The sequence below is a fragment of the Mobula birostris genome, chromosome 4, assembly GCF_030028105.1.
Source record: "Mobula birostris isolate sMobBir1 chromosome 4, sMobBir1.hap1, whole genome shotgun sequence".
In the NCBI taxonomy this organism is placed as follows: domain Eukaryota; kingdom Metazoa; phylum Chordata; class Chondrichthyes; order Myliobatiformes; family Myliobatidae; genus Mobula; species Mobula birostris.
Window position 1 is genome coordinate 4,578,084 of NC_092373.1, and position 27,993 is coordinate 4,606,076.

A 27,993-nucleotide genomic window follows, 5' to 3' on the forward strand; every position below is an offset into this window, starting at 1 on the left:
TGCCTTACACGAGTCCCGGGCTCAGTTGGCTCCGGTTGACAGTACCCGGTATGGGCCCCTATCCAGTGTTACGGATCCCACTGCCTTGTGGGTATCTTCGGGAGAAGAGAAGGCTAAGGAGTAAACCCAACACAAATCCGGAGCGGAGCCCCTAAGGCGGTTGGATGACGTATCACGTCACCTCCCGGCAGCTCCTGCAGCCAAGCTGATGGCAAATGTTCTGCTTCGTATTCCTTTGGACCACATCGTGAGGTCGAGAGGGGGATCTTGATGTCTGGGCAGCCCAGGCTCTCCATATTCATTGCCCAGACGGACGCATCCATTGTCCACTTAGACAGACGGAGCAATTACACTATTACATATATTACTGAATTAACTTCCTCCCATTTTATCAATTCATTAAAATATCCCAAAAACATTATTCGCAACCCTCCTTCGTGTGATAGAATTAAAACTAGAACCAGCAACATCATCTGTGCCTTCATCAAAATCATCTGCATAAGTTCCAAAGTGCAGTGACCCAACAATGCTTACATCATCTCAACCACACCGAAATATTTGTCATTACTGACTGCTCTCTGTTAATCAGACAATCTTCAACATCCAGCAGTATTCAGAATTGTCTGCTAAACATTGGGTAAGGGGACTAGTGTTTTCTGTCTGCAGTGAAGGACGATAAGAAGTGGCTGTTGGAGGCATGAAAAATGAGAAGAGGCATAGAATAAGTGGATAGAATGAGTATTTATTCCAGGGCGGAAATGGAAAATACGAGGGAGCATCATTTTAAGGTGATTGGAGGGCAATATATGGCAGAACCTTTTTTTTATACAGGGCGGGGAGTGATACATCTTGATACGGGTGGTGTTGGAGGCAGATACATGATGGACACTTACAAAACATTAAGATAAACGTACAGGTGATAGAAAAAAAAATAGAGGGCTCTGTGGCGGATGGGGTATATCGAAATTAGGGTAAGTTAAATTGTCGGCGCATCATCGGAGGTAGAAGGGTCTGTACTGCGCCGTAATGCTATGAGTTCAGTAACAATGTCATCCCAATTCCCAGAATGTGTTTCTTTCTGCAACAACCTCCGCGTTACTTCCACGTGCTGTTTCGTCCGTCCATCCAGCGAGCAGATAAGTCTGACAGCATCATTTCGCCTTACATACGCTGCATTCAGCAGTACCCTTCAAGCTGCGTTGTGGCGCCAGCTTGTATTTTCTAGCTCATCTTACCAAGGAAAAATACATTTACTATCCACGTGTAAATAGTCGACACCTGAGTATTCTTGACAGCCATTTAGAGTCTATTTATGCGTTTATGGACTCTCAATTCATGGAACATACCATATAGCAAAGATTCAAGATGATGAATGTTAAATTAGTTCATAGTAATTCATGAACGCTTATGAGAATAGATTTACCAACCATTCTGGAACTGTCTTCGCTGGCTTTTGATCAAGTAGAGAGAAACGATGACCAGAAGAGAACCAAGGACGAAAGGGATGGCGTAAATGAAGGCTCTCAGATTACTAAAAGGAGGAGTATGTGGCTGGTGATCTGAAAGAAAGACGTTAAACAAATTTAAATATATTTTGTCAGGAGCAACACGGAAGCGCATAGCGTCAGAAACCTCTGTTGAATTCCACTGCTGTCTGAAAGTAGATTGTACATGTACCCCCGACAGCGTGGGTTTTCTCCGACTTTCCAAAGATGTAAGGGTTATTAGGTGAATTGGTCACCTGACTGTAATTGGCGGCGCGGTCTTCTTGAGCCAGAAATGCATGTCACCGTGCTGTATCTCCGAGTAAATGACTATTAAAACATGCCTTTCATTAATTCACGGATTCAGCTATCGCAGCAGACATAAATTGTCAGATTGCTTTAAATAACATTTCCATGCGTGTGCCAAGATTTGATTTTCATTCTGAACATTATAATGTTAAACATAAACTTAAAAGTACTGCTCAGTGAAGATAAAGGTATATAAATACCAATCTCAACTAGGCTTTTTCCGGGAAGTTCGAAGTAGTGTGAAGATTTCAATTCGAACACCAGCGACGTCACAGGGGTGCAAATAGAGCGAGAAATTTTAAGAGGTAAGGAGATGGAAAGCTGGATTTAAAACAAGGGCTTCAGGGGAAATAAATGCTCTAAGAAAATTACAGATATGCATAGGAAGAAAATTGTGTTGAACATAGATGTAGAACAGCACCATCAACTGAGGACCAGGACGACCAAAGACGGAAAGGTTAATTTTGTGATACCCATTCGAAGATATCAAGGTTTCTTCTAGGGTTGTGTTAAGAAATTGAGATATGACGAGAAAATACGTGGAATTCACGAAAAGTCGCAGCATAATTCGATTACTGACCAGAACATATCACACCGACGGTTTCTTTGCGCCCACAGTCATGACGATGCAATGTAGAAATTTGGCAATCTGACAGAAAATTCTCACTCCCTTTGCATTTGACCTCGTCCATCCAAATAGTGCCGTTTCCAAGGGGGAATAGCATTCCCCCGGAAGCCAGGACTGGATCCCCACAGTTTAATTGGCGACAGACGACAGCAGCATCGTGTCTGTCCCATGAATCGTCACAGACCGTTCCCCATGTCCCACTGAAGAAAACTTCAATTCTTCCAGAGCAATTATCGAACCCCGCCACGAGCCGCAGGTCTGAAAGAAAAGACGCACGAGTTCTTATTTAAGAATTAACTTGTATTGGAATTCCTATGTACCCACTTCTCCCTCTCAACTTCTGGAGATCAGTCATGTGTTTCATGTTTTGCGTAGCTAATTGTTCGTGGATGAAATCGGGCAATAAAGTTGAAGAACAAAATGTTCGATAGAATATGTTGATCCACTCTGATGTTGTCAATAATTTCATTGAAAACAAATATTCATACAGGTATGTAATATCCTATATTGCCCTGTCACGATGGAATTCAGAATTTAGCAAACAATGTATCAGGATTTGTAATGGCGTCATTATACTTTTTTTGTATTGAACGATGAAATTTTTTTTTGACATCCGAGCCATACGCCGGTAATGTCTGGCAAACAATTTACTGTCCTTTTGTAGTTAAACGTTCCGATACTCTCCAAATTTAGTCTGTCTCGAACTTTCGATTACAACGCGTTCAGCAAGAATCTTCTATCGTTTTTTTAAAGCAGCGAATTGGTCTACATTGTACTTAAATATTCTCTTGCACTGACGAGACAAGAAATCAAGTGAGAGAGGAAAAGTTAAATTGAGGGAGGAAAAGTCTGCATCCTTCTGAGACCAGGAGCAGAGAAAACGCCTTAAAATAAGAAGCATGAAAAAAAAAACAATGTATAGATGTCGCATATTTTGAATAATGAAAATATCAGTAATTACTGGAGGTTTTTGGAAATGAGTTCATTATCTTCTCCTTCTTGACCTTCTTAATTAGCGGTTTCGTTGGCCATGTTTCTGTAAAACATTCAACTCCTCATTTCAGTGAAATATTCCAAATGCAGGTCCTTACGTTTATAGATAAGTAATATAATAAAGATATCAATAACATTGTCAGAGTGCAGAGAACATTGCCAATTATGCCTCCAAGAATTGAGGCTATGAGTTATCGGGTAAGGGTGAAAAATGTAACACTAAGAACACGCTGGAGGAACTCAGCAGGTCGGGTAGCATCCGTGGAAAAGATCGGTCGACGTTTCGGCCCGACCTGCTGAGTTCCTCCAGAGTGTTGCTTTGACCCCAGCATCTGCAGGTTATTTCGGGTGAATAAGGTAGGACGTTATACCCTAGAACGTAGAAGAATGAGGTGAGAGTTGTTAGAGATAGCCACCATTATGATTCGCTTAGATAGGATCCATTCAAAAACGCTTTTTCCTCTCAGGGTCAGGTAGTCTAGAACTACAGCTCATAGTTTAAGGGTAAATGATGAAGTCTTTAAGGGAAACATGAGGGGATATTTCTTCGCTCAGAGTGTGGAACGACTAGTCTGTGGATCTGTGGGAACGGGTTTATTTCAACATTTAAGAGAAATTTGGACAGGTCCGTGGATGGGAGGGAAATGAAGAGCTATGATCCGGGTACGTGCCGATGGGGCTACGGAGATTACTAGTTGGGCACGGGTAGGTGGGCCGAAAGGCCTGTTTCGCAGTCTACAACGCTATGACGATATAATTACCTGAACAAATGATCCCAACATCCTCCTGATGTTTGCAGTTGTGCTGGCCCCATGCTGAAGATGGGCATTGCCATAAAAGTGAGTCGCCCAACCGACATCTCACGTCATCCAGCCAGATCGGTCCAGTCCCTTCTCCAAATGCAGCGTTGATTTCTACTAATTTTGCCGAGCCGCAGTTGAGCTGGGAGCAAACGACTTGTGCATTCTCCATGCCAAACGAATCAGAGCAAACTGTTCCCCATGTTCCGTTAAAGAAAACCTCAAGTCTGCCCTGGCAGGGATTCTCCCCATTTGCCAACCTTATCTCCCTGTGATCTGAAGAACAAAGAACAAACCTGATTCCTGATTATAGCTTCATGCTAATAATTAATTGTGATGGGGGTATATGGTGATCAGGGATGTGCAGCGCCTCTGATGATGGGGCTTATGGTGTCAAAACTCCCCTTTGGACACTCAGATTTCACCAACGACTCGATGTAGCTGTTTGCATACGACACCGGCCACACATTGGTGCACTGCTTCGACAGGCAAGCTAAACCAGGCGAGGGGGACGTTCACATGCCTCCGCTAGCATGAGAAGACAGCTCCGGCAGAGTGGACGTAAAAGATCTACAGTGAGATCCAACGGACAGGAAGATTGAATATTTTGATTCAAAACCAGTGTATTATGCCTGAGCAATCGGACGAGGAAGGATTTGGCTCGTGTGGAGTGGGTACACTGGCTATATTGTGAGATGGCTAAGGAACAGTGGAAAACCTTCAAAGAGATTTTCTAATGGTGCTCAACAAAAGTATATTCTACTTAAAAACAAGAACAGTAAGAGTGGGGATAGTAAGCCTTGGATAAAAAAGGAGAGGGGCACTGCCTTCGGAGATTCTCAGGTTAGCGAACGAGGGTTGGACACGCGAATAACTCTCCACCGCTCTCACCCATTTGACACTGCAATAACCACTGATCGATCCTCCAAAAACCCACAACAGCACAACAAAGCTCATTGAGTGTCCAACGCCATGTGTCTGTCAGTCTGTCAGCTGACCTTCTATGTATCTCACCGTGCTGAACACCAGCTGTCCATCAAACAGCTCATCCCTTCTCTCTCTGTAAGAACACAGAAGCTGCCAGTGTCCTTGCAAAGTGTAAACATGCTGCAGAGAAACCTCAACACTATTTCAAAGCAGTTTTCGCCTCTCTCTCTCTGTCATTTACAAGGTGTCTGGTGTTGAACAACTCTCTCTCTCTCTCTCTCCCTCTCTCTCTCTCTCTCATTTCAAAAGCACAGTTCATTGGGGTAATTCTGGACCCCGTCATACTGATGATATCATATTGAGTGGAAAATCAAATTGTACAGAAGATACAGAGACTCCGCAAAGACCCATAGATAGTTATAGTGAATGGGCAAGGGCGTGGCAGATGGCATAGAATGTTGGTAAATGCGAGGATATCCACTTGAAAAACGGAAGAGCAGATTATTATTGAAATGGTAAAATATTGCAGCACGCTGTTGTGCAGAGGAGCTTATGGGGACTTGTGCATGAATCTCAAAAGGTTGGTTTACAGGTACAGCTGATTATGTAAAATAATGTATTGTTTGCCTTCATTGCTAGAGGGATTGAATTTAAAAGCACGGAGGTTATGGTGCAAATGCACAGCGTATTGATGAGGTCACACTTGGAGTGTTGCGTGCAGTTCTGGTCTCGTAATTTGAGGAAGGAGATACTGGATGCGGAGGTGATAAACAGGAGGTTCAGCAGTTTGATTGCAGAGATGAGGGAATTAGGCAATGAAGAGAGATTGAAGCGCCTTGGACTGGACTCTCTGGAATTCAGAACAGATCTGATAGAAATATATAAAGTTATGAAAGGGATAGATAAGATAGACGCAGGAAAGTTGTTACCTCTGGCAGGTGACACTAAAACTAGGGGATATAGTGTAAAAACTCTGGTGGGTAGATTTAGGGCGGAGATGAGGAGAGACTGCTTTTCTCAGAGAGTGATGAATCTGTGGAATTATTCGCCCACTGAAGCAGTGGAGGCTACCTCATTGAACGAGAATTTTGCATCAGTCTTCACCGAGGAAGACATCAGCAGTGCACCAGACACTCAAGCGTGGCAGGGAAGAGAAGTGCGCACAGTCACAATTACGACAGAGAAAGGACTCAAGATGCTGAATAGTCTAAGGGTAGATAAATCGGCCGGACCAGATGGAATGCACCCTCGTGTTCTGAAGGAAGTAGCTGTGGAGATTGCGGAGGCATTAGCAATGATCTTTCAAAAGTCAATAGATTCTGGCATGGTTCCGGATTCCACTATTTAAGAAGGGGGCAAGGAAACAAAAAGGAAATTATAGACCTGTTAGCTTGACATCGGAGGTTGGGAAGTTGTTGGAGTCAATTGTCAAGGATGAGGTTACGGAGTACTTGGAGGCATCTAACAAGATAGGTAGAACTCAGCATGGTTACCTTAAAGGAAAATCCTGCCTGACAAACCAATTACAATTTTTTGAGGAAATTACCGGTAGACAATACAAGGGAGATGCAGCGGAGTTTGCATATTTGGATTTTCAGAAGGCGTTTGACAAGGTGCGGCACATAAGGCTGCTTAAGAAGGTCAGAGCCCATGGAATTACTGGAATGTTACATATGTGGATAGAGCATTCGCTGATTGGCAGGATGTGGCAGAGAGTGAGAATAAAGGGATCCTATTCTGGTCGGCTGCTGGTTACCAGTTGTGTTCTACAGGGGTCCGCTTCTTTTTACATAGTACATCAACGATTTGGATTATGAAATAGATGGCTTTGTGGCTGAGTTTGCTGAAGATACGTGGAGGGGCCGGTAGTGCTGATGGAACAGAGTGTCTGCAGAGAGACTTGGATAGATTGGAAGAATGGGCGAAGAAGTGGCAAATGAAATACAATGTTGGAAAGTGTATGGTTGTGCACTTTGGCAGAAGAAATAAACGGGCAGGCTATCATTTAAATGTGCAGAGAATTCACAGTTCTGAGATGCAACGGGACTTGGGAGTCCTCGTGTAGGATAACCTTAAGGTTAACCTCCAGGTTCAGTCGGTGGTGAAGAAGGTGAATACAATGTTGGCATTCATTTCCAGAGGAATAGAATATAGGAGCAGGGATGTGATGTTGAGGATCTATGAGGCACTGGTAAGAACTTACTTGGAGTACTGTGGGCAGTTTTGGTTTCCTTATTTAAGAGGTGATGTGCTGACGTTGGAGAGGGTTCAGAAAAGAATCACTAGAATGATTCAGGGAATGGGAGGGTTAACATATGAGGAACATTTTTCCGCTCTTGGACTATATTCCTTGGAGTTTAAAAGAATGAGAGGGACCTCGTAGAAAAATCTCGAATGTTGAAATACATGGACAGAGCGGATGTGGCAAAATTGTTTCCCCTGGTGAGGGAATCTAGTACGAGAGGGCATGACTTACGGATTGACGGGCTCCCATTCAGAACAGAGATGCGAAGATTTTTTTTTTTAGCTGGAGGGTGGCGAAGCTATGGAATTTGTTGCCACAGGCTGCAGTGGAGACCAGGTCATTGTGTGTAATTAGGGCAGAGATTGTTAGGTATCTGAGTAGCCACAGCATCAGAGGTTATGGTGAGAAGGCGGGGGAGTGGTACTAAATGGGAGAATGGATCAGCTCATGATAAAATGACGGAGTAGAGTCGATGGGCCGAATCGGCGACTTCTGCTCCTTTATCTTATGTTGCTGTGATCTTAACTACCCTATCTACCTGTGCGGCAACTTTCAGGGATGTGGACATGTACCCCGTGATCCCTCTGCTCCTCCAGACTACCAAGTATCCTGCCAATTACTTTGCACTCTGCCTTGTAGTTTGTCCTTCGAAAGTGTACCACCTCACACTTCTCTGGGTTGAACTCCTTCTGCCACTTCTCAGCCCACTTCTGCATCCTATCAATGTCTCTGTGCAATCATCGACAATCCTCTACACAATCCACAACACCACCAAACTTTATGTCGTCTGCATACTTGCCAGCCAACTCTTCTACACTCACATCAAGGTCTTTAATAAAAATCACGAAAAGTAGAGGTCCCAGAACCGATCGCTGTGGGACACCACGAGTCAGAGCCCTCCAATCCGAATGTACTCCGGCCACCACGATCCTCTGCTTTCTGCAGGCAAGCCAATTCTGAATGCACCTGACCAAACCTCCCTGGATTGCATGCCTTCTGACTTTCTGAATAATTATACTGTCAGAAGGGGGGCGCTGGTAGGGGGGCGCTGGTAGCGGACGCAAGTGCAAGACACAGACACTGAAGTACTAGGGTCAGGACTAGGATACAGGGTGAGGGATAGGACATGGACACGAAAACCGGGAACCCGGAACAGGACTGGACAAGAGAGCTAGGAGCCCGGGCATGGACTCTGAGCCAGAGACTTGAGGCGAGGCTTGAGACAAGAGACTTGACGCAAGGCTTGAGACTAGAGGCTTGAGGCTAGAGGCTTGAGGCTTGGGATGTTGAAGCTTGGCTTGGGGCGAGGCTCGAGGCTTGCGGTCTTGAAGCTCGGCTTGGGGCGAGGCTTGAGGCTTGGGGTCTTGAAGATCCTCCTGCGCAGGGCACGGTACTCCTGGGCAGGGCGCGGTACTCCTCCCGACGGAGGCAGGAGAGAGGAAGGGAAAGACCGAACCGCGGGGTAAGGGCATTACGGCCTGTCTTTCTTAGCGGAGGAAAGGGACAGGAAGGGACAGAACCAACCGCAGGGTAACGGCAAGACGGCTTGAATTACCCGACGGAGGCAAAGGACAGGGAGGGACAGAACCAACCTAAGGGCAACGGCAATATGACCTGGCTTACCGAAGGAGGCAAGGGACAGGAAGGGAGCTAGGTACAGGGTGGCTGCAAGACAAGACTATGGGCGAAGCAAAGCGAGAGGTACCGGCAAGATAAGGCGGGGCTTCAGGCGAGGAAACAGAAGGCAGGGGAAGGAATACATGGAGTAAGGACAAGAGCAATCCAGCAGCCACGCCTTGGTCTCTGGTGGTATTTATGCAGCCAGTCCCAACGAAACTCAGCTGCCTCAATTAGTGCTCAACAGGAACAGAAACAGTGTAGACAGGAAAACCTGGAGCAAGGGTCGATGGACCGGACCGTGAACCGGAATGCGGACTTCATGGACCGGACCATGACACATACGTTGTGCAACCTTGTCAAATGCGTTACTAATATCCATGTAAGTCACATCCACTGCACTACCCTCATCTATCCGCCTGGTCATTTTCTCAAATAAGTCTATCAGGCTTGTTAGACACGATCTGTCCTTCACAAAACCATGCTGACTGTACCTGATCAGACCATGATTCTCTAAGTGCCCATAGATCCCACGTCTAAGAATATTTCCCCACAGATTTTCCACAACAGACGTAAGGCTCACTGGTCTATAATTATCCGGACTATCTCTACTACATGTTTTGAACAAGGGGACAACATTCGCCTCCCTCCAATCCTCCGGTACCATTCCCGTTGACAACGAGGACATAAAGATCCTAGCCAGAGGCTCAGCAATCTCTTCCCTCGGCTTGTGGAGCAGCCTGGGGAATATTCCATCAGGCCCCAGGGTCATATCCGCCCTAATGCATTTAACAACTCCAACACCTCCTCTCCCTTAATATCAACATGCTCCAGAACATCAACCTCACTCATATTGCCCTCACCATCATCAAGTTCCATCTCATTGGTGAAAACCGAAGAGAGGTATTCATTGAGGATCTCGCTCACTTCCACAGCCTGCAGGCACATCTTTCCACCCGTAGCTCTAATCGGCCTTCTTCACTCCTGTCATCCTTTCGTTCTTTACATAATTGAAGGATGCCTTTGGGGTTTACCTTTACCCTACTCGCCAAGGTCTTCTCATGCCCCCTTCCTGCTCTCCTCAGACCCTTCTTAAGCTCCGTTCTTGCTACCCTACATTCCTCAGTAGACCCATCTGATCCTTGCTTCCTAAATCTCATGTATGCTGCCTTCTTCCACGTGACTAGATTTTCCACCTCACTAGTCACCCATGGTTCCTTCACCCTACCATTCTTTATCTTCTTTACCGAAACAAATGTATCCCCAACATTTTACAAGAGATCCCTAAACATCGACCGCATGTCCATCGACCCTGCAGAAACATCCGCCCAATTTGCTCCCGCAAGTTCTAGCCTTATAGCCTCATAATTTGCCCTTCTCCAATTAAAGTTTATCCTGTCCTCTCTGATTCTATCCTTTTCCATGATAATGCTAAAGGCCAGGGAGCGGTGGTCACTGTCCCCGAGATGCTCAGCCACGGATAGCTCTGCGACCTGACCCGGTCCGTTACCTAATACTAGATCTAGTATGGCTTTCCCCCAGTCGGCCTGTCAACATGCTGTGGCACGAATCCGTCCTGGACACACGTAACAAACTCTGCTCCGTCTAAACCATTGGAACTAATCAGGTGCCAATCAACATTATGGAAGTCAAAATCACCCATGATAAGAACTCTGTTATTTTTGCACCTTTCCAAAATCTGCTTCCCAGTCAGCTCCTCGGTATCTCTACAGCTACCAGGGGGCCTATAGAATTGAATTCTTCCATTACCATTTTAATACTGTCCTTTTGGCATTCATTTTCTATCTTGCGTTACAATTGGTAGGACACATCCTTACTACTGTTCGCGGGTCTGTATATAAATCCCATCAGTGCGTTTTTATGTTTGCAGTTCCTTAGCTTTATGGATGTCACCTCTTTCGAATGATTTGATTTAATTTTTAACCAACAGAATTATGCCGCCCCCTCTGCCTTCCTGCTTGTCCTTTCTATACAATGTGTATCCTTGGATATTATGTTCCAAGCTGTAATCGTCTTTTAGCCATGATTCAGTGAAACCTAAAACATCCTACCTGTCAATTTGCAATTGTGCTGCAAGTTCATCTACCTTATTCTGTGAACTGTGTGCATTCAAATACTGCATCTTCAGTGCTGTATTCATCGGTTTTAGATTTTGCCCACCATCCACGTTGCAACTCATCCTAGTGACTGCAATTTTGCCCTGTCAACAGCCTCAGCCTCTCCTGACTAGACACTGTCTCTATTTGCAAACCAGTGACCACTTCTCCCGCACTATTATCCGCCTTTCCCCCGTTACGTCTTGCATTGAAATATATTCAGCTCAGGACATAGACTCACCATGCTCAGCCTTTTCATTCCTAACTTTGTCTGAAGTCTTACAAACATATGCCTCCATAACCTCTCCACTAACTATTCTGGCACTGTGGCTCCCCTCCACCGACAGCTCTGGTTTCAATCACACCACGCAGGATCAACAAACCTTTCCTATGGATATTAGTATCGTTTCCCTTTAGACTACCACTGGAATCAAAAACGATTTAATATATAGCACGATTATCGATTTACGTGTAGTTAATTCATTGAACCTTTGTTGGTTTTGTGGTAGTGTTCGTGTTTTTTCAATAAGAGAATTAATGCCAATTTTATCGATTACTATTACGAAATTATCTTACACGGGAATGTCAAAATGGACTTCATCACAGTGAGGGCAAAACATTCTTTTGTCTGCATGCCTTAAGAAACTACTGACCTGAACAGATAACTCCAGCATCTTCTTTGTGAGCACAATCGTTCTCGCCCCATGGTCTCGCCGCACATTGCCACAAGGCCGAATTATTCGCTGAACACTTGAAGTTGTCCAGCCAGACAGGGCCTGAGCCTTGGCCAAACCAACTGGACTTAGTGATATTAACAGCATGTCCACAATTCATTTCTTTGCAGACAACATGTGCATCTATGAAATCCCAAGCATCATCGCACACGGTGCCCCAGATTCCGTCATAATAAACTTCTACCCTTCCGGCACAACGACTTGCACCATTCACCAGCCTTACGGGAACATTATCTGCAGCACGAAATATTATTAATTAAATGAGTTGGCTTTCTGGAAACAACTTGATTAAGGCTTGCAATCAATCAGGCTGGACAGATAATTTTCAAGTGTAACTTCAATACTCTGCTTAATATAAGTTCTCAAAACACTGGCTATTTATAAGAAAGGAGACGGCGATTGCAATCGTTCAGCTCATGGTCAAATTCAGGAATGTTTAATTTTGTTTCCAGTACACAATTGAATAGGAGAACCTAATAATTCATTCTCCGGTTCCGATGCAGTGGTGAAAAGAAAAGCCCAATCAGATAAAGAACACAACAATAAACCTGCAGAATAAATATAAAATAATGTCTATAATGTGACATAAGGCACAGGAGTGTTTGTACATAAGATCACTCTGACAGGAAATGATAAAGCAGTGTGGGTTGGGTGCGCAAAAGGTTCAGTTGGTGACTGGAGTTGTTGATCAGCCTGACTGCTTGGGAAAAGTAACTGATTTTGTGTCTGATTTACCTGGCGTAGATACTACGCAGCCTCCTCCTGATGGGGGTGGAAAAAACAGTCTATGAACAACCATGTTTCGCAAATTGTTCCTTGAAGAACTGAAGATATTTGCAATGGATATAGATTGTTCACATCCACTCAACATTTTTCTGCACTTTTTGAAAGTGCAATCTTTCTTAATTCCTTCCAGTCTGTGGTTCAAATTTTCACAGACTTGATCTGACAGGAGTGCGTGTCATACGTATTTGTTTAGATGTGATTACCACTGCCCTAAGAATGTGATTGTAAACTTGAATTATATCAGTTTGGGGCTCTCACTGTGGCGATGGCCAATCGTATCAATATCTCAACATGGATCTGTAAGTAAAGAAAACTGTAGATTGTGATATACGTAGGAGGTTTTGCAGATGTTGCAAATGAAGAGTAACACAGACAAATTTTTGGTGCAACTCAGCAGGTCAGAATCATCTTTCCAGGAATACAGAGTGGTCGTTTTGGGTGAAGACCCTTCATCACGACAACACTGTGGAAATGCTAACAGTAACAGTATTAGACAGACATCTGGCATCCTTTATATATATGGAACCAAGGAATCTAGAGGACTAATGTGGTCATAGATTTTTCTTCGTTATAATAACTTGGTGCCGAAGTTTTGTCTTTTAAACTTGAGGCAGAAAAGGTTGAATTTATTGTGGGGAACAGGGAAATGGCAGACGAGTTGAACAGGTACTTTGGATCTGTCTTTACTAGCGAAGACACAAACAATCTCCCAGATATAATAGTGGCCAAAGGACCTAGGGTAGTGGGTGGCATCCGTTTGTCTTGCGAGACCATGGATCTGCACCTGGAAAGTCCTCACTCTCCAGGGCGCATGCCTGGGCAAGGTTGTATGGAAGATCAGCAGTTGCCCATGCTGCAAGTCTCCCCTCTCCACGACACCAATGTTGTCCAAGGGAAGGGCATTAGGACCCATGCAGCTTGGGACCAGTGACGTCGCAGAGCAATGTATGATGAAGCGCCTGGCTCAAGGACACAACTCATTTTGCCTCCGCTAGGGCTCGGACTCACGACTTTCAGGTCACTAGTCCAATGCCTTAACCACTTAGCCACGTGCCCAAGGTAGTGCATGTACTGAAGGAAATTTATATTATGCAGGAAATGGTGCTGGATAGACTGTTGGGTCTGAAGGCTGATACCTCGCCGGGACCTGATGGTCTGTATCCCACGGTACTAAAGGAGGTGGCTTTAAAAATCGTGAACGCATTGGTAATCATTTTCCAATGTTCTATAGATTCAAGATCAGTTTCAGTGGATTGGAGGATGGCTAATGTTACCCACTTTTCAAGAAAGGAGGGAGAGAGAAAAGAGGGAATTATAGGCCGGTTAGCCGGACGTCAGTGGTGGGAAAGATGCTGGAGTCAATTATAAAAGATGAAATTACGACAAATTGGGATGGCAGGAACAGGATAGGTCCGAGTCAGCATGGATTTACGAAGGGGAAATCGGGCTTGACTAATCTTCTGGAATTTTTTGAGGATGTAACTATGAAAATGGACAAGGGAGAGCCAGTGGATGAAGTGTACCTGGACTTTCAGAAATCCTTTGATAAAGTCCCACATAGGAGATTAGTGGCCAAAATTACGGCACATGGTATTGGGGGCAGAGGACTGACATGTATTGAAAATCGGCTGGCTGACAGGAAACAGGGAGTAGCCATTAACCATCCCTTCCAGAATGGCAGTCTGTGACCAGTGGGGTACTGCAAGGTTCAGTCCTGGGACCGCAGCTGTTTAGAATATGCATTAATGATGTAGATGAATGGATTAAAAGTAACATTAGCAAATTTGCAGATGACACAAATCTGGGTGGCAGTGTGAAATGTGAAAAGGTTGTTATGAGAATGCAGGGTGACTTGGACAGGCTGGGTGAGTGGGCAGATGCGTGGCAGATGCAGTTTAATGTGGATAAATGTGAGGTTATCCACCTTAGTAGTAAGAAGTGGAAGGCAGATTATTATCTAAATTGAGTCAAGTTAGGAAAAGGGGAAGTACAACGAGATCTAGGTCTTCTTGTACATCAGTCACTGAAAGCAAGTATGCAGGTACAGCAGGCAGTGAATAAAGCTAATGACATGCTGGCCTTCAAAACAAGGGGAATTGTGTATAAGTACAAAGAGGTCCTTTTGCAGCTGTACAGGGCCCTGGTGAGACCACACCTAGAGTATTGTGTGCACCTTTGTTCTCCAACTTTGAGGAAGGAATTCTTGATATTGAGGGAGTGCAGCGTAGGTTCACAAGTTTAGTTCCCGGGATGGCGGGACTGTCATATGTTGAAAGATTTGAGCGAATGGGCCTGTCTACACTGGAATTTAGAAGTCTGAGAGTGGATCTTATTGAAACATATAAGATTATTAAGGGATTGGACACGCTGGAGGCAGGAAGCATATTCCCGCTGATGGCTGAGTCCAGAATCAGAGGCTAACGTTTAAGACTAGGGGGTAGGCCATTTAGAACGGAGTTGAAGATAAACTTTTTCACCCAGAGAGTGGTGGATATGTGGAATGCTCTGCCCCAGAAAGCAGTGGACGCCAAGTCTCTGTATGTTTTCAAGAAAGAGATGAATAGAGCTCTTAAAGATAGCGGAATCAAAGGTTATGGGGATAAGGCAGGAACTGGATACTGATTGTGGATGATCAGCCATGATCACGGTGAAAGGCGGTGCTGGCTCTAGAGGCCGTATGGCCTACTCCTGCACCTATTGTCTATTGTTTATTTGATTGTTTATTGGGTAAAAAAAAAAGATCACAATTGTATTTTGATCCAGAAGACCACAGCAAATGGGATCCATTTGAGTATAATATTAGCACGGAGAATACACACGCTATGTCCGTACGCGAGTACATACTTTATGAAGGAACAGAATGTTCTTACCAGAACAAAGGACACCAACATCACCACCGAAAGGTAAGTGGTCCGCTTGTGTGAAAGTGCAGTTCCAGAGGTAGGATTCATCTCCAATACAACTGACGTTGCTCATTATCACAGGCCCTTTCCCGATTCCATATTTCCCGAGGTTGTAAACATATACTGCAGATCCGCACTTCAGCTGTCTGCATACCACATCTGCGTCTTTGTAATCCCACAAATCGTCAGTTACTCTGCCCCACACACCGTGGTGATAAACCTCCACTCGGCCATCGCATCGGCCCTCTCCAGCAGCCAGCCGCAAATGCCAGTGATCCACTGAAAAATATAATTAGTTATCGATGTCCTTCCACATTCAGCATCATCATATTGTAAACAACAATTACACATCTACATGTGTCCAAACTGGTTAACATTAATTTAATTAGACTCTTTTGCAAATATGCTATGCGACTGTTACCAGGGAAGAAACAGAATAAAATGCTTCCGCTTCACCATACTTTAAGAACATGTCCGAACCGCAGTGGACAGAGGACACCTGGCAGACTCAAGGAATGTGATGATTCAGATCATTTTGGAGGGAAGGTTGGCCGGAGGTTCGTGAACCTCAGATAGGAATGTTACCAGAAATATGCGCCAAGATCTCAATTTATGTTATTTTGCTCTGTCCCTCAGAAAATAACCTCTGAAGACAAAGCTGGATTTTAATAGTATCTGCTGTAGTCTTTCTACAACTTGCTGCTGATTTTACTTGATTGGAAGCATAGCTCATCTGTCATTTTAGGCACGTATGCTCAACAGAGATGTTTACGAAGTTTAAACAATGCAGCTTAGCCGAGAACTCATTGAACTGGCATAGGTATGCATGGGCTTCAATTATTTAAATTACTTTATGCATTATCTTGAAATTATTGTTAGTTATCGGCCGAAAATGTAAGTTTGTATATGAAGCAATGTGGATTATAGATTATTAGTATTCAATAATATTTTTCTCACGAAGTTTCAGCACTGAACGTTCTTCATTTATTATCATATGTAGTTACTCAACGTTAATACAATAATTGCTTGAGCTACATTCTTAATTATATATTTATTTATTTTCTATATATTTTATTTTGTCAGGTTAACATAGATTGCCTTAATCCATTGGTTAATAGTGAATAACTGGTTATCAATATTTGTAAATCATGGATGGACCACCAAGATTTTCGGTTTTAATATAAAAGCGTATCAGCAGGTGCATCTTAATCATTGCTGTACATTGGTTAGTGAATTTCAGTATTGTTTCCGTGGCGCAGCGTCTTTGCTGTAGGAAATACACAGTCACAGTGTCATAATAAATTTAACGCCGTGTGACGTGAGAACACTGCAGAGATGAATTGCAGGCTCCATCCTTGTAAATATATAAAACAAAGAAAATGGAGAGGGATTGCTGGGAAATTCCATGTTTCACAACTAGAAACTCGTTTGAGGTATGCTATATGACAGAGTTACACACTGCTATATCTGTTTCCGTGACTATTTTATGTAATGTACCAGTGATGATCAGATATTTTCTGAGTACTACAGAAATAAACTAGCCCTGATGTTTTCAGATTGTAGAATAAAATCTTTCAATTACCCGTCACTTTAAGACAATAGCAAAGCACTTTTCCTTCTTACGTTCAGACTGCAATCTGCCGCACAGGCCTAAATCACCAAGATTTTTGAAAAGATAAATCTTGTATCACAAATCTGTCAAAGTTCTTCGAGGAAGTAGCAGTCAGGATGGACAAAGGTGCGGAAGTAATTGCCTTTTACTTGGATTTCCAAAAGGCCTTTGATAAGGTGCCATGAATAACTTTGCCATATCTAATCTGTTCAACCCTTTCAACAATCGGATTTTTTTTTCTATGAGCCCCCCCCCCACCCCCATTCTGCTGAACTCCAGGGAATACAGCCCAAGTTCCTCATATGGTAACACTTTCATTCCTGGAATCATTCTCGTGAATCTTCTCTGAACGCTCTTCAATGTCAGTACTTCATTTCTAAAATGAGGAGCACAAAACTGCACACAATACTCCAAGTGTGGGCTCACGGGTGCCTTATTGAGCCTCAACATCACATCTTTGCTCTTATATTCTGTACCTCTAGAAATGAATGCCAACTATTGCATTCTCCTTCTTCACCACCAACTCAACCTGGAGGTTAACCTTTAGGGTATCCTGCACAAGGACTCCCAAGTCCCTTTATATCTCTGCATTTTGAATGCTCTCCCCATCTGAATAATAGTCTGCTCGTTTATTTGTTCCACCAAGATCCATGGCCATACACTTTCCAACATTGCGTTTCATTTGCTATTTCTTTGTCAGTTCCCCTAAACTATCCAAGTCTCTCTACTGGCTCTCTGTTTCCTCAACACTACCCGCTCCTCCACCTATCTTTGTATGATCGGCAAAATTAGCCGCAAATGCATTAACCCATAGTCCAAATATTTTAGACATGGTAAAAAGCAACAATTACAACAGAGATCCCCGTGGAACTTCACTGGTAACTGGCAGTCAGCTAGAGTAGGATCCCTCTATTCCCACCCTCTGTTTTCGATGGATCAGCCAATGCTCCACCTTATGTTTGTAACTTCCTTGTAATTCGATGGACCCTTATCTTGCTAAGCAGCCTCATGTGCGGCACCTTGTCAAAGGCCTTCTGAAAATCCAAGAACACCACATCTACTGCATCTCAAAGAAAACAAAATCAGTACATTAGCTCGGCAGGATTGTCCTTTCAGAAAACGATGCTGGCTTTGGCCAATCTTGTCATCTGCCTTTAGGTACTCCGTAATCTCGTCCCCAACAATCGATTACAACAACTTCCCAACCGCTGATGTCAGGCTAACAGGTCTAGAATTTTCTTTCTGCTTCTCCCCAAACTTCTTAAGCAGCGGAGTAACTTTTGTAATTTTCCAGTCATACGGTACAATGCCAGTCTCTATCAATTCGGAGGTATTCATTTAGCCAGCTGAATTCGTGGTATTAATTGTCACATAGCCAAGCACAATCATTTCTTAATGGCTGACAACGTTCGGACTATTCAGGTAGTGTTTAATATTGTGTCTTTCTGGTGATTTATGCAGATTTTGCTGTGTTGTCCTAATGGTTTAATGTTACTGTGGAGTGCATTTGGATGATACTAGTTGTAGATATTACTATTGGAGCAATGTTATTTGTTTAATTCGGCAGATTTCTGCTGATTTTAACTTATTGATTTCTGTATGTTATGTGTGTTTGGAATGGCTATACATAATGATTGTGTTTGTTTATCTGTATCATAATATCTTGATGGTTATTATGAATTGTCCCTTCTGTAACAACGGATCTGCCGTGATATAATTTGTTGGACGTTGACTGTAAAACCAGATCAGGATTGTGTTTATGGTAAGGTATGACATATTTCATGAGTTTGTGTTTTAAAGCAAGAATTTGGTGAATGATGTTTGCCACCTGATTTTGCCTGTGCGAGTAATCAGATTGAGTTAAACTGCTGCATGACCCTGTAATATGTTGGATTGTTTTTGGTTTCACTTGGCATGTTCTGCATTTATCATCTTTAATTTGTTGTTCTTTTATTATGTACTATTGATAATACTTTTGTGTTAACCTGTCTTGCCAGAAGCAAACCTTTGTTTCTGGAAAAAATCTGTGTATTCCTTGTTCATGTTCTATTGCGTTTCAATCTTCTCGTTTTAGACAGCATTTTAGTCCTCTATTCTCTTTTCACCCATGACTGCTCTACCATTCACTCCACCAACACCACTGTCAAATTTGCAGACGATACCACCCTAATAGGTATCATGTCAGACTGTGATGAGACAGCCTATAGGGAGGAGGTACAGCATTTGACAGAATGGTGTTGTCATAATAACCTGGACTTGAACATCACAAAAACCAAGGAGCTGATAGTAGACTTCAGGAAATCAAAGCGCGTCGAGCACTCTGCTCTGCACATATACAGGAAAGAGGTGGCCAGATTAGAGAGTTTCAAGTTCCTCGGCTTCCACAGCTCGGTTGACCTCACCTGGACTGCCCATATCTCTTATCAGGTGGAGAAGGTCCAACAAAGGCTCTACTTCCTAAGGAAACTAAAGCACGCTCTCCTCCCTCATCACCTGCTGATCATCTTCTATCGGAAAACTATAGACAGCCTTCTGACGTATTGCTGTGCAGTGTGGTTTGCCAGCTGCACAGAACAGAACAGGAAGGACATGCAGCGGGTAGTGAGGGTAGCAGAGCGGGTTATTGGCACAACATTACCCTCCCTCATAGACATTTATAATGGCAGACTTCAAACGAAGGTTACTTATATTTCAAAGGATCCCACTCATCCTGGATATCACCTGTTTTCCCCTCTATCTTCTGGGAAGAGATACAGAGAATTAAGGACGAAAACAAAGAGACTCCTTAACAGCTTCTACCCACAAGCAGTGAAATGTATAACACCCCCTTCCCTTCTCTTGCCCCCCTCCTAAGAAGGCAGCAGATAAATGCATCACACTTCCGGGAATGGCAGGTGTGCAATACTCCTACCCCACCCCCATCCATATATTATTAATTTTGGACTGCACTCCTGAGGTTTTAGAGTTTATTTTATGTACATATTCTTTGTCATGCTGCAAAACGTTGAGCTGCTAAACTGTATTTCATTGTTCCACAAAAATGACAATAAAGATATTCTTCTTCTTCTTTCTTCTTCTTCTTCTTCTTCTTCTTCTTCTTCTTCTTCTTCTTCTTCTTCTTCTTCTTCTTCTTCTTCTTCTTCTTCTTCTTCTTCTTCTTCTTCTTCTTCTTCTTCTTCATCATTTTTCACATATAATTGATTATTATTATGATTATTATTTATTTTTAAAACAATCTGCTCAAGCTTGTCTTTCCTTCTGCACGGTCACAGCCAGCCAGCTCAATTGACAATTACGAGGCACTTTCGGACTATTCTTGTGCTGTTCAGTGTTGCGGCTTTCTGAAGATTTACATAAATATTACTGTGTAGCCATAACGGTTTTATGATATTGTGAAGTGACAACAGTTTTTATTACTGTCGGTACAATGTGCACCCTGGTCATGATCCAAAGTTTTTCAGTTTCCTCTTTTAATTTAGCAAATTTCTGGTGCTTTTCATTTACTGATTTCTTTAATATTTCTGTGTTTATATCTGTGTTCTTGCTTGTTTATCCTGTACTATTATATGTGGACTGTAATTTTATATTGCCCTATCTGTAATAAGTGATTGATCATAATAAAATTTGTAGTATTCTGACTCTAAATTTGACACTGACTCTGTTAAATTTTACTGAGGTGAGATTACATTTATGAATTTGTATTAGACAGCAAGATTCTGATAAATGATGTTTGTCACTTGGCTGTCCCTGTATAAGTAATGACATTGTGTTAAACTGCAACAGGATCCTGTAATGTGTTGGATTGTTTCAGTTTTTTCCGGGCATTTTCTACATTATCACCTTTGGTTTGTTGTTCTTCATGTGTGTATTTCTGTTCTTTTTTTATGCTAACCGCCTGGTCCTGTATTGCCAAAAGAAACCCCTCTGTTTCTGAGAGGAGGGCTCCAGCTCTGAGTCAGGCCTGGAACGCTTCTTTGTCGACACCTGGTCTGTTAGATTGTGTGGATGTCTTCCCTACAGGATCATGCTCTAGCGTCGGTTAACGTTTTCATTTTCCTGGGCTGTGGTCTCATTTAAGTTTAGTTGTGTATGCTTCTTATCGCAATTGCTCCTGCTTGCGTGGAGAGCTGATTCCAGTTTTCGTTGATGAAAGTATATCTTTACAAGGCTGACGTATTGATTTTTAATGTCACTTATTCCAGTTCAGCCTTTTGCCCTGGATAGTGTTAACCTAAGAACATTCGATGTGCATAATATTTTCTGAAAGTTGTCACTTCAGATATATATTTTTTTGTAAATGTTCCAGATTAGTTTCAGACCAAGCTATTACGCAAAATAATATATTAATGTAGGTATAGCGAAAGTGCTTATTGCCTTTGTTATATTTTTACTGTTGTGCTCTGTCTGGTAGATTGTATTGACCGTTGGGGTAAATTCTGTCAAAAAGTTTCCTTTTTCGCATGGGGATGTATTTTCTTTCCTGATTGTTATCCCAAACACTTTTTTTTTTAATTTTATATATTCATCCGTCGGATGTATTGTATCGTGCTGCTCGGATTTGGATTCAATTAGGTCTATTGCACCTATCTTTATGTTTAATATTCCGCATTTTCCAGTCCAAAATCCATGTTTACTGTGTATCGTTCGAAAATAGTTCTACTGTTTGGATTAATTGTTTTAGCTTAACTGATGAAGGAGCATAGAATTTCAAATCCTCCGTCTATAAAAGGTGTGTTAAGGTATAGCTCATTTCGTTGTTTCTGACTTGATATTATTATTATTATTATTATTATTTTCAAACTATTATTGTTATGATAAGCGTGCCCGATACTTAATGGCAAATCACCTACCGGAACAGATAACGCCGGCGTCATTTTTGTGTGTACAGGGTTGGTCTCCCCATGATGAAATGCGGCAGTCATTCAAACGCATTTCATTACCGCGACATTCAGTGACGTCTTTCCAAATCGAGCCATTTCCCTCACCAAAGAATGCTCCCGCTTTCGCTGATAAAACCGGTCCACAATGGAGATGATTGCAGACGACAGAGGCGTCCTTTAAATCCCAGAAAACATCGCATACCGTTCCCCATGTTTCACCGCGTAATACTTCCACTCTCCCCGAGCAGTTATCCATGCCGCCAGTTAACCGCAGTTGACCTTTTGAGCAAAAACATCGGGATAAAGCTGTTTTAATGTTGAATACATCCATCTATCCACCGACCTCAGCAAGCACCCCACAACCACGATATTATGATTTGAGTAAGTCTATAAGACGGTAAGTTACAGGAGCAGAATTACGCAATGTGGCCCATCGATTATGCTCCATTATTTCATCATGGCTGATACATTTCTCCTCTCAGCACCAATCCCTTGCCTTCTCTCCATTTCCCTTCCTGCCCTGGAAAATCATTAATATATGAACCTCTGTCTTAAATATGCAGATTAGCTTGGGCTCCACAGCCGCCTGTGGCAAAAAATTCCACAGATTCTGTGGCTGAAGAAATTCCTCACTATCGCCTTTGGAAAGGCATGCCCCTCAGTCACTACATGACCCCCCCCCCCCCGCCCGTTTGGTAGATGGTTCCCTGGTCTATACTGTGGGGTTCATCTTGAGAAAGTCCACGACCGTGTGGAAAGGGAATGGTCTGTGGCGCCTCAGGAGCTGCCCCTAGGGTGGGGTGCACTATCACAACTGGAGACTCGGCAAAGGAGCAGATTCGACAATTGCGTTCGTGAATCTGCACATGTCCGGTAGTTATTATTTATTATTGCGTTTTTAATTCTTCTTTTCGTTGTTGTAGCGCCTGTGGGGACTTGAACAAAGTACAGCAACATTACTCTGCCTGATTGCATTCAGCCTTGACTGACATAGTGGACAATCGAATGTACTGACTTTGAAGACGAGCGGCATTCGTTTTATATTTAGATATTCGCTTTCACGCGGTATTGGCATATAGTTCTCCGCTTGAGAATACTAGTTAACGGCCCTGTTTTACTAGCGTTCTCAGATCCGTCGACTTGCTGGCAAAGAGTGTCGGTCTTTGTATTCTTGCTGCCCGGACGATTGATGAGGATAAAATTAACCGGGTGAAGAAGAGAGCACGCCGGGATTAACGAGAGTTGAGTCTCTTTACGTCCTGAATGTAGGACAGTTTCTGGTGATCTGTACAGATCAAGAATGACGCTCTTCCCCCTCCAACCATTGCCACCATTCCCCAAGTGCCTCCCCGATAGTTAAAATGTCGCGTTTCGCAATATCGTCGTTACTGTCGGCCGGAGTCAAGCGACTGGAAGAAAAGCACATGGGTGCAGCTCGACCATACATGGCAGTGATGTGACAGGGTGTTGCAGCACAGAAGCTGTTGTGAAACTTCGCTTCAGCCCCGAAAATGTTTGGTCGACACCATCTATCGAGTGGAATCCTGACGAGTTCTTTCTGGTGAGGACATTTACGGGAGCCGAAATTCCCGATGTATTGGAGTAAAAGTTCGCAAGGTCTATGAAGCAGGGAGATGCTTTGACCGAAGGCCTCAGGAAGATTCACATATTCAGACAGAATCAGAGGCAGGTCCATATCCTCGGGCACAGAGCACGATTTAGGTGGAGCTGGATCCAGACTGGTAGACAACCACGCCGGTCCCCACTCTGAGTGCATTAACAGGCCAATTATTCCGTGGGTTACGTCGGGATATCCAGGGAAGTCCAAGCACAATTAGCAGTTCAAGCGAATCGACCAGATAGAAAGAGAATTATTCACTATGGTTGACTTCGAGCACAAATTTGACAGGTTCGGTGGAAAGTTGGATCTGGCCAGTGCTCAGAGGTCGACCGCCCATGGTCTTTTCTCTCAATTCCTGAGTTGAGAAATCCCATCTTTGAGCTGCAGAGATGTCCATGACATTCCTGGCTGCACCAAAGTCGATAAATGATATAAGTTCATGGCTCGAGACCCCCACGACAAGGAAGCTGCGACCATAACACAATTAGGGGAAACTGAGTGCAGGGAGAAGCGAACCAACAGGAGTCTCCTCATTGCTGACGTGCATCCTTTTACCGGACCCTTGGAAAATGCCGCCAGAAATTGCTCTGTATCACCACAATAGATGCAGGAAACTGTTCAGTGCTTCTCTCAGTTGTCCTGAAACAGGAGTTTGCGCCCCACTTGCATTGGCTTTTCCATGGACTTAGAAACATAGAAACATAGAAAATAGGTGCAGGAGTAGGCCATTCGGCCCTTCGAGCCTGCATCGCCGTTTATTATGATCATGGCTGATCATCCAACTCAGAAACCCGCCCCAGCCTTCCCCCAATACCCCCTGATCCCCGTAGCCACAAGGGCCATATCTAACTCCCTCTTAAATATAGCCAATGTACTGGCCTCAACTGCTTCCCGTGGCAGAGAATTCCACAGATTCACCACTCTCTGAGTGAAGAAGTTTTTCCTAATCTCCGTCCTAAAAGGCTTCCACTTTATCCTCAAACTGTGACCCCTTGTTCTGGACTTCCCCAACATCGGGAACAATCTTCCTGCATCTAGCCTGTCCAAATCCTTTAGGATTTTATACGTTTCAATCAGATCCCCCCTCAATCTTCTAAATTCCAACGAGTACAAGCCCAGTTCATTCAGTCTTTCTTCATATGAAAGTCCTGCCATCCCAGGAATCAATCTGCTGAACCGTCTTTGTACTCCCTCTATGGCAAGGATGTCTTTCCTCAGATTAGGGGACCAAAACTGCACACAATACTCCAGGTGTTGTCTCACCAAGGCATTGTACAACTGCAGTAGTACCTCCCTTCTCCTGTACTCAAATCCTCTCGCTATAAATGCCAGCATACCATTCGCCTTTTTTCACCGCCTGCTGTACCTGCATGCCCACTTTCAATGACTGGTGTATAATGACACCCAGGTCTCGTTGCACCTCCCATTTTCCTAATCGGCCACCATTCAGATAATAATCTGTTTTCCTATTTTTGCTACCAAAGTGGATAACTTCACATGTATCCACATTAAATTGCATCTGCCATGAATTTGCCCACTCACCCAACCTATCCAAGTCACTCTGCATCCTCTTAGCATCCTCCTCAAAGCTAACACTGCCACCCAGCTTCGTGTCATCCGCAAACTTGGAGATGCTGCATTTAATTCCCTCATCCAAGTTATTAATATATATTGTAAACAACTGGGGTCCCAGCACTGAGCCTTGCGGTACCCCACTAGTCACCGCCTGCCATTCTGAAAAGGTCCCGTTTATTCCCACTCTTTGCTTCATATCTGCTAACCAATTCCCCATCCACATCAATACCTTACCCCCAATACCATGTGCTTTAAGTTTGCACACTAATCTCCTGTGTGGGACCTTGTCAAAAGCCTTTTGAAAATCCAAATATACTGGTTCTCCCCTATCCACTCTACTAGTTACATCCTCAGAAAATTCAATGAGATTTGTCAGACATGATTTTCCCTTCACAAATCCATGTTGACTTTCCAATCCTCAGGAACTAATCCAGAATCTAACGAGTTTTGAAAAAATATCACTAATGCATCCACTATTTCTTGGGCTACTTCCTTAAGCACTCTAGGATGCAGACCATCTGGCCCGGGGGATTTATCTGCCTTCAATCCCTTCAATTTACCTAACACCACTGCCCTACAAACAAGTATTTCGCTCAGTTCCTCCATCTCACTGGACCCTCTGTCCCCTACTATTTCTGGAAGATTATTTATGTCCTCCCTAGTGAAGACAGAACCAAAGTAATTATTCAATTGGTCTGCCATGTCCTTGCTCCCCATAATCAATTCACCTGTTTCTGTCTGTAGGGGACCTACATTTGTCTTTACCAGTCTTTTCATTTTTACATACCTATAAAAGCTTTTACAGTCCGTTTTTATGTTCCCTGCCAGTTTTCTCTCATAATCTTTTTTCCCCTTCCTAATTAAGCCCTTTGTCCTCCTCTGCTGAACTCTGAATTTCTCCCAGTCCTCAGGTGAGCCACTTTCTCTGGCTAATTTGTATGCTGCTTCTTTGGAATTGATACTATCCCTAATTTCTTTTGTCAGCCACGGGTGCACTACCTTCCTTGATTTATTCTTTTGCCAAACTGGGATGAACAATTGTTGTAGTTCATCCATGCAACCTTTATATGCTTGCCATTGCATATCCACCGTCAATCCTTTAAGTGTCATTTGCCAGTCTATCTTAGCTAATTCACGTCTCATACCTTCAAAGATACCCCTCTTTGAGTTCAGAACCTTTGTTTCTGAATTAACCATGTCACAGTCCATCTTAATGAAGAATTCCACCATATTATGGTCCTTCTTACCCAAAGGGCCTCTCACGACAAGATTGCTAATTAACCCTACCTCATTGCTGAAAACCCAGTCCAGAATAGCCTGCTCTCTAGTTGGTTCAAAAAACCATCCTGCATACATTCCAAGAAATCCTCTTCCTCAGCACCTTTACCAATTTGGTTCACCCAATCTACATGTAGATGGTGCTGGTTGATCAGGGAGAGAGCGAGGCTAGGCGGAGATTAGATGGCGTGTCGGACGCTTGAGATATTCTTACCCTACGCCAAAGTTTCCCGGTCGTCAACGCGAAAAGCCAGATTAATTAGATCATGCAGACAATTTGCTCGTCACAGCCAACGATCTTCTGTCGGATTCCTCGATCAGTCCACCTGGAAGGCATTGAGGAGAGATCACTCATTCCATCCCGCCTCTACAGCAAGCGTGCGGAATTTGACTGCAGAGGTCCTCACCATCCCTCGCCTTGCCGCAGCTCCTGAAGTTAGTGGACGGACTGACCACGTAATGATTGGGCAGTAATCTCCTTAACTCTGCAACGAAATGCCGGAACGACTGGGCTGCAGTGTGACCTTGCTCCCGTAAGGCGTTGACCAGCTTGAGTGGAGGTGCATCTAGGAGATTGATCACGTACGTCAATTTCTGTGCATCATGACCAAAATGTACAGGCTGGTCTTGGAATGTCAGCTCGCATTGGGTAATGGAGTTTCGGCAGCAATCGGGATACCCCGGTGATGAAATATTGGGTTCATTCAGAGTCGCGTGATTCCGTGATCGTCCGAAAGCAGGAGGCATTTCTGGACCAGGCGCGAATGTGGGAGCAGTTTTGTTAGACGTTATCGGGCAGCAGGAAACGAGAACCTGCTGGATGCTGGGAGAGGGTCTGAGGCGGCCTGAGGCTTCTGAATTGATTTGGCAAGAGCGCTACTTGCTGTCAGCTGAAGCTGGCTGTTCGCAGTGACCTCGGGGACGGCGGTTGTGAGAGCGAACATCGCGGACACATTACTCCGATTGTTTGCGTTGAGTTGCTAAACAATTACTGCGAGGAATGATTGCTGTTTCTCAGCATGACGCTGGCTTGTCGGCACGAGTCTATCTGTCTCATTGCTGCAGTAACAGATTGCTTCATTCAGAACAGATTCAATTCCCTGTAGCTATTCTCCTACCTGACCAATGAATCATAGGGCCAAGATCAGCTGCTCTCCCTCTGCTGTGCCTGTCTTGTGTGTGCTTCGAGATTTGTTGTCACTACATTCAGATATGGCCCAAGTGCGGAGAGAGAGACACTGAAGCAGGTTGATAGTTCATACATTTTAATGAGTGTAGTCTTTAAAGGGAAACGAGAACAATAAACGCTAGTCCAAGCAGGGCAGTTATGTAAAACTCTCAAACTAGATGCCAACACCGCGGCTGAAAGAAAATATTTAAATTTAAAACGAATACCACTGGTCTTCAGCGTCAGTCGACTCGATAGACCACTTTCTCATCAAGGTCGAGTGTAATCGTGCTGGTAACGTTGTTTTGCTTTGCTC

The 27,993-nt window shown here is 43.7% G+C and overlaps 1 protein-coding gene across 1 annotated transcript; it reads right to left on the reverse strand.

The window, feature by feature from the left end:
• Window positions 1–1,419: 1,419 nt before the first annotated feature.
• LOC140196961 (scavenger receptor cysteine-rich domain-containing protein DMBT1-like) lies at window positions 1,420–27,453 on the reverse strand. Its single transcript, XM_072256898.1, has 9 exons — window positions 27,390–27,453; window positions 26,917–27,258; window positions 22,006–22,314; window positions 15,511–15,822; window positions 11,774–12,088; window positions 4,176–4,490; window positions 3,383–3,457; window positions 2,374–2,679; window positions 1,420–1,559 (listed from the first exon to the last, which is right to left on the reverse strand). Exons 1-9 carry the CDS (start codon window positions 27,451–27,453, stop codon window positions 1,420–1,422), a joined length of 2,178 nt encoding a protein of 725 aa, XP_072112999.1.
• Window positions 27,454–27,993: the final 540 nt, after the last annotated feature.

Excerpts from the sequence above, each read along its gene's own strand:
- LOC140196961 (XM_072256898.1), bottom strand. The coding sequence starts at position 27,453 with ATGTTCGCTCTCACAACCGCCGTCCCCGAGGTCACTGCGAACAGCCAG. Across the intron at positions 15,823-22,005 it reads CGCCGGCGTTATCTGTTCCG|TGGATCACTGGCATTTGCGG; the intron begins GTAGGTGATTTG and ends TATATTTTTCAG. Across the intron at positions 2,680-3,382 it reads CTCATTTCCAAAAACCTCCA|ACCTGCGGCTCGTGGCGGGG; the intron begins GTAATTACTGAT and ends CTTTTCTTTCAG.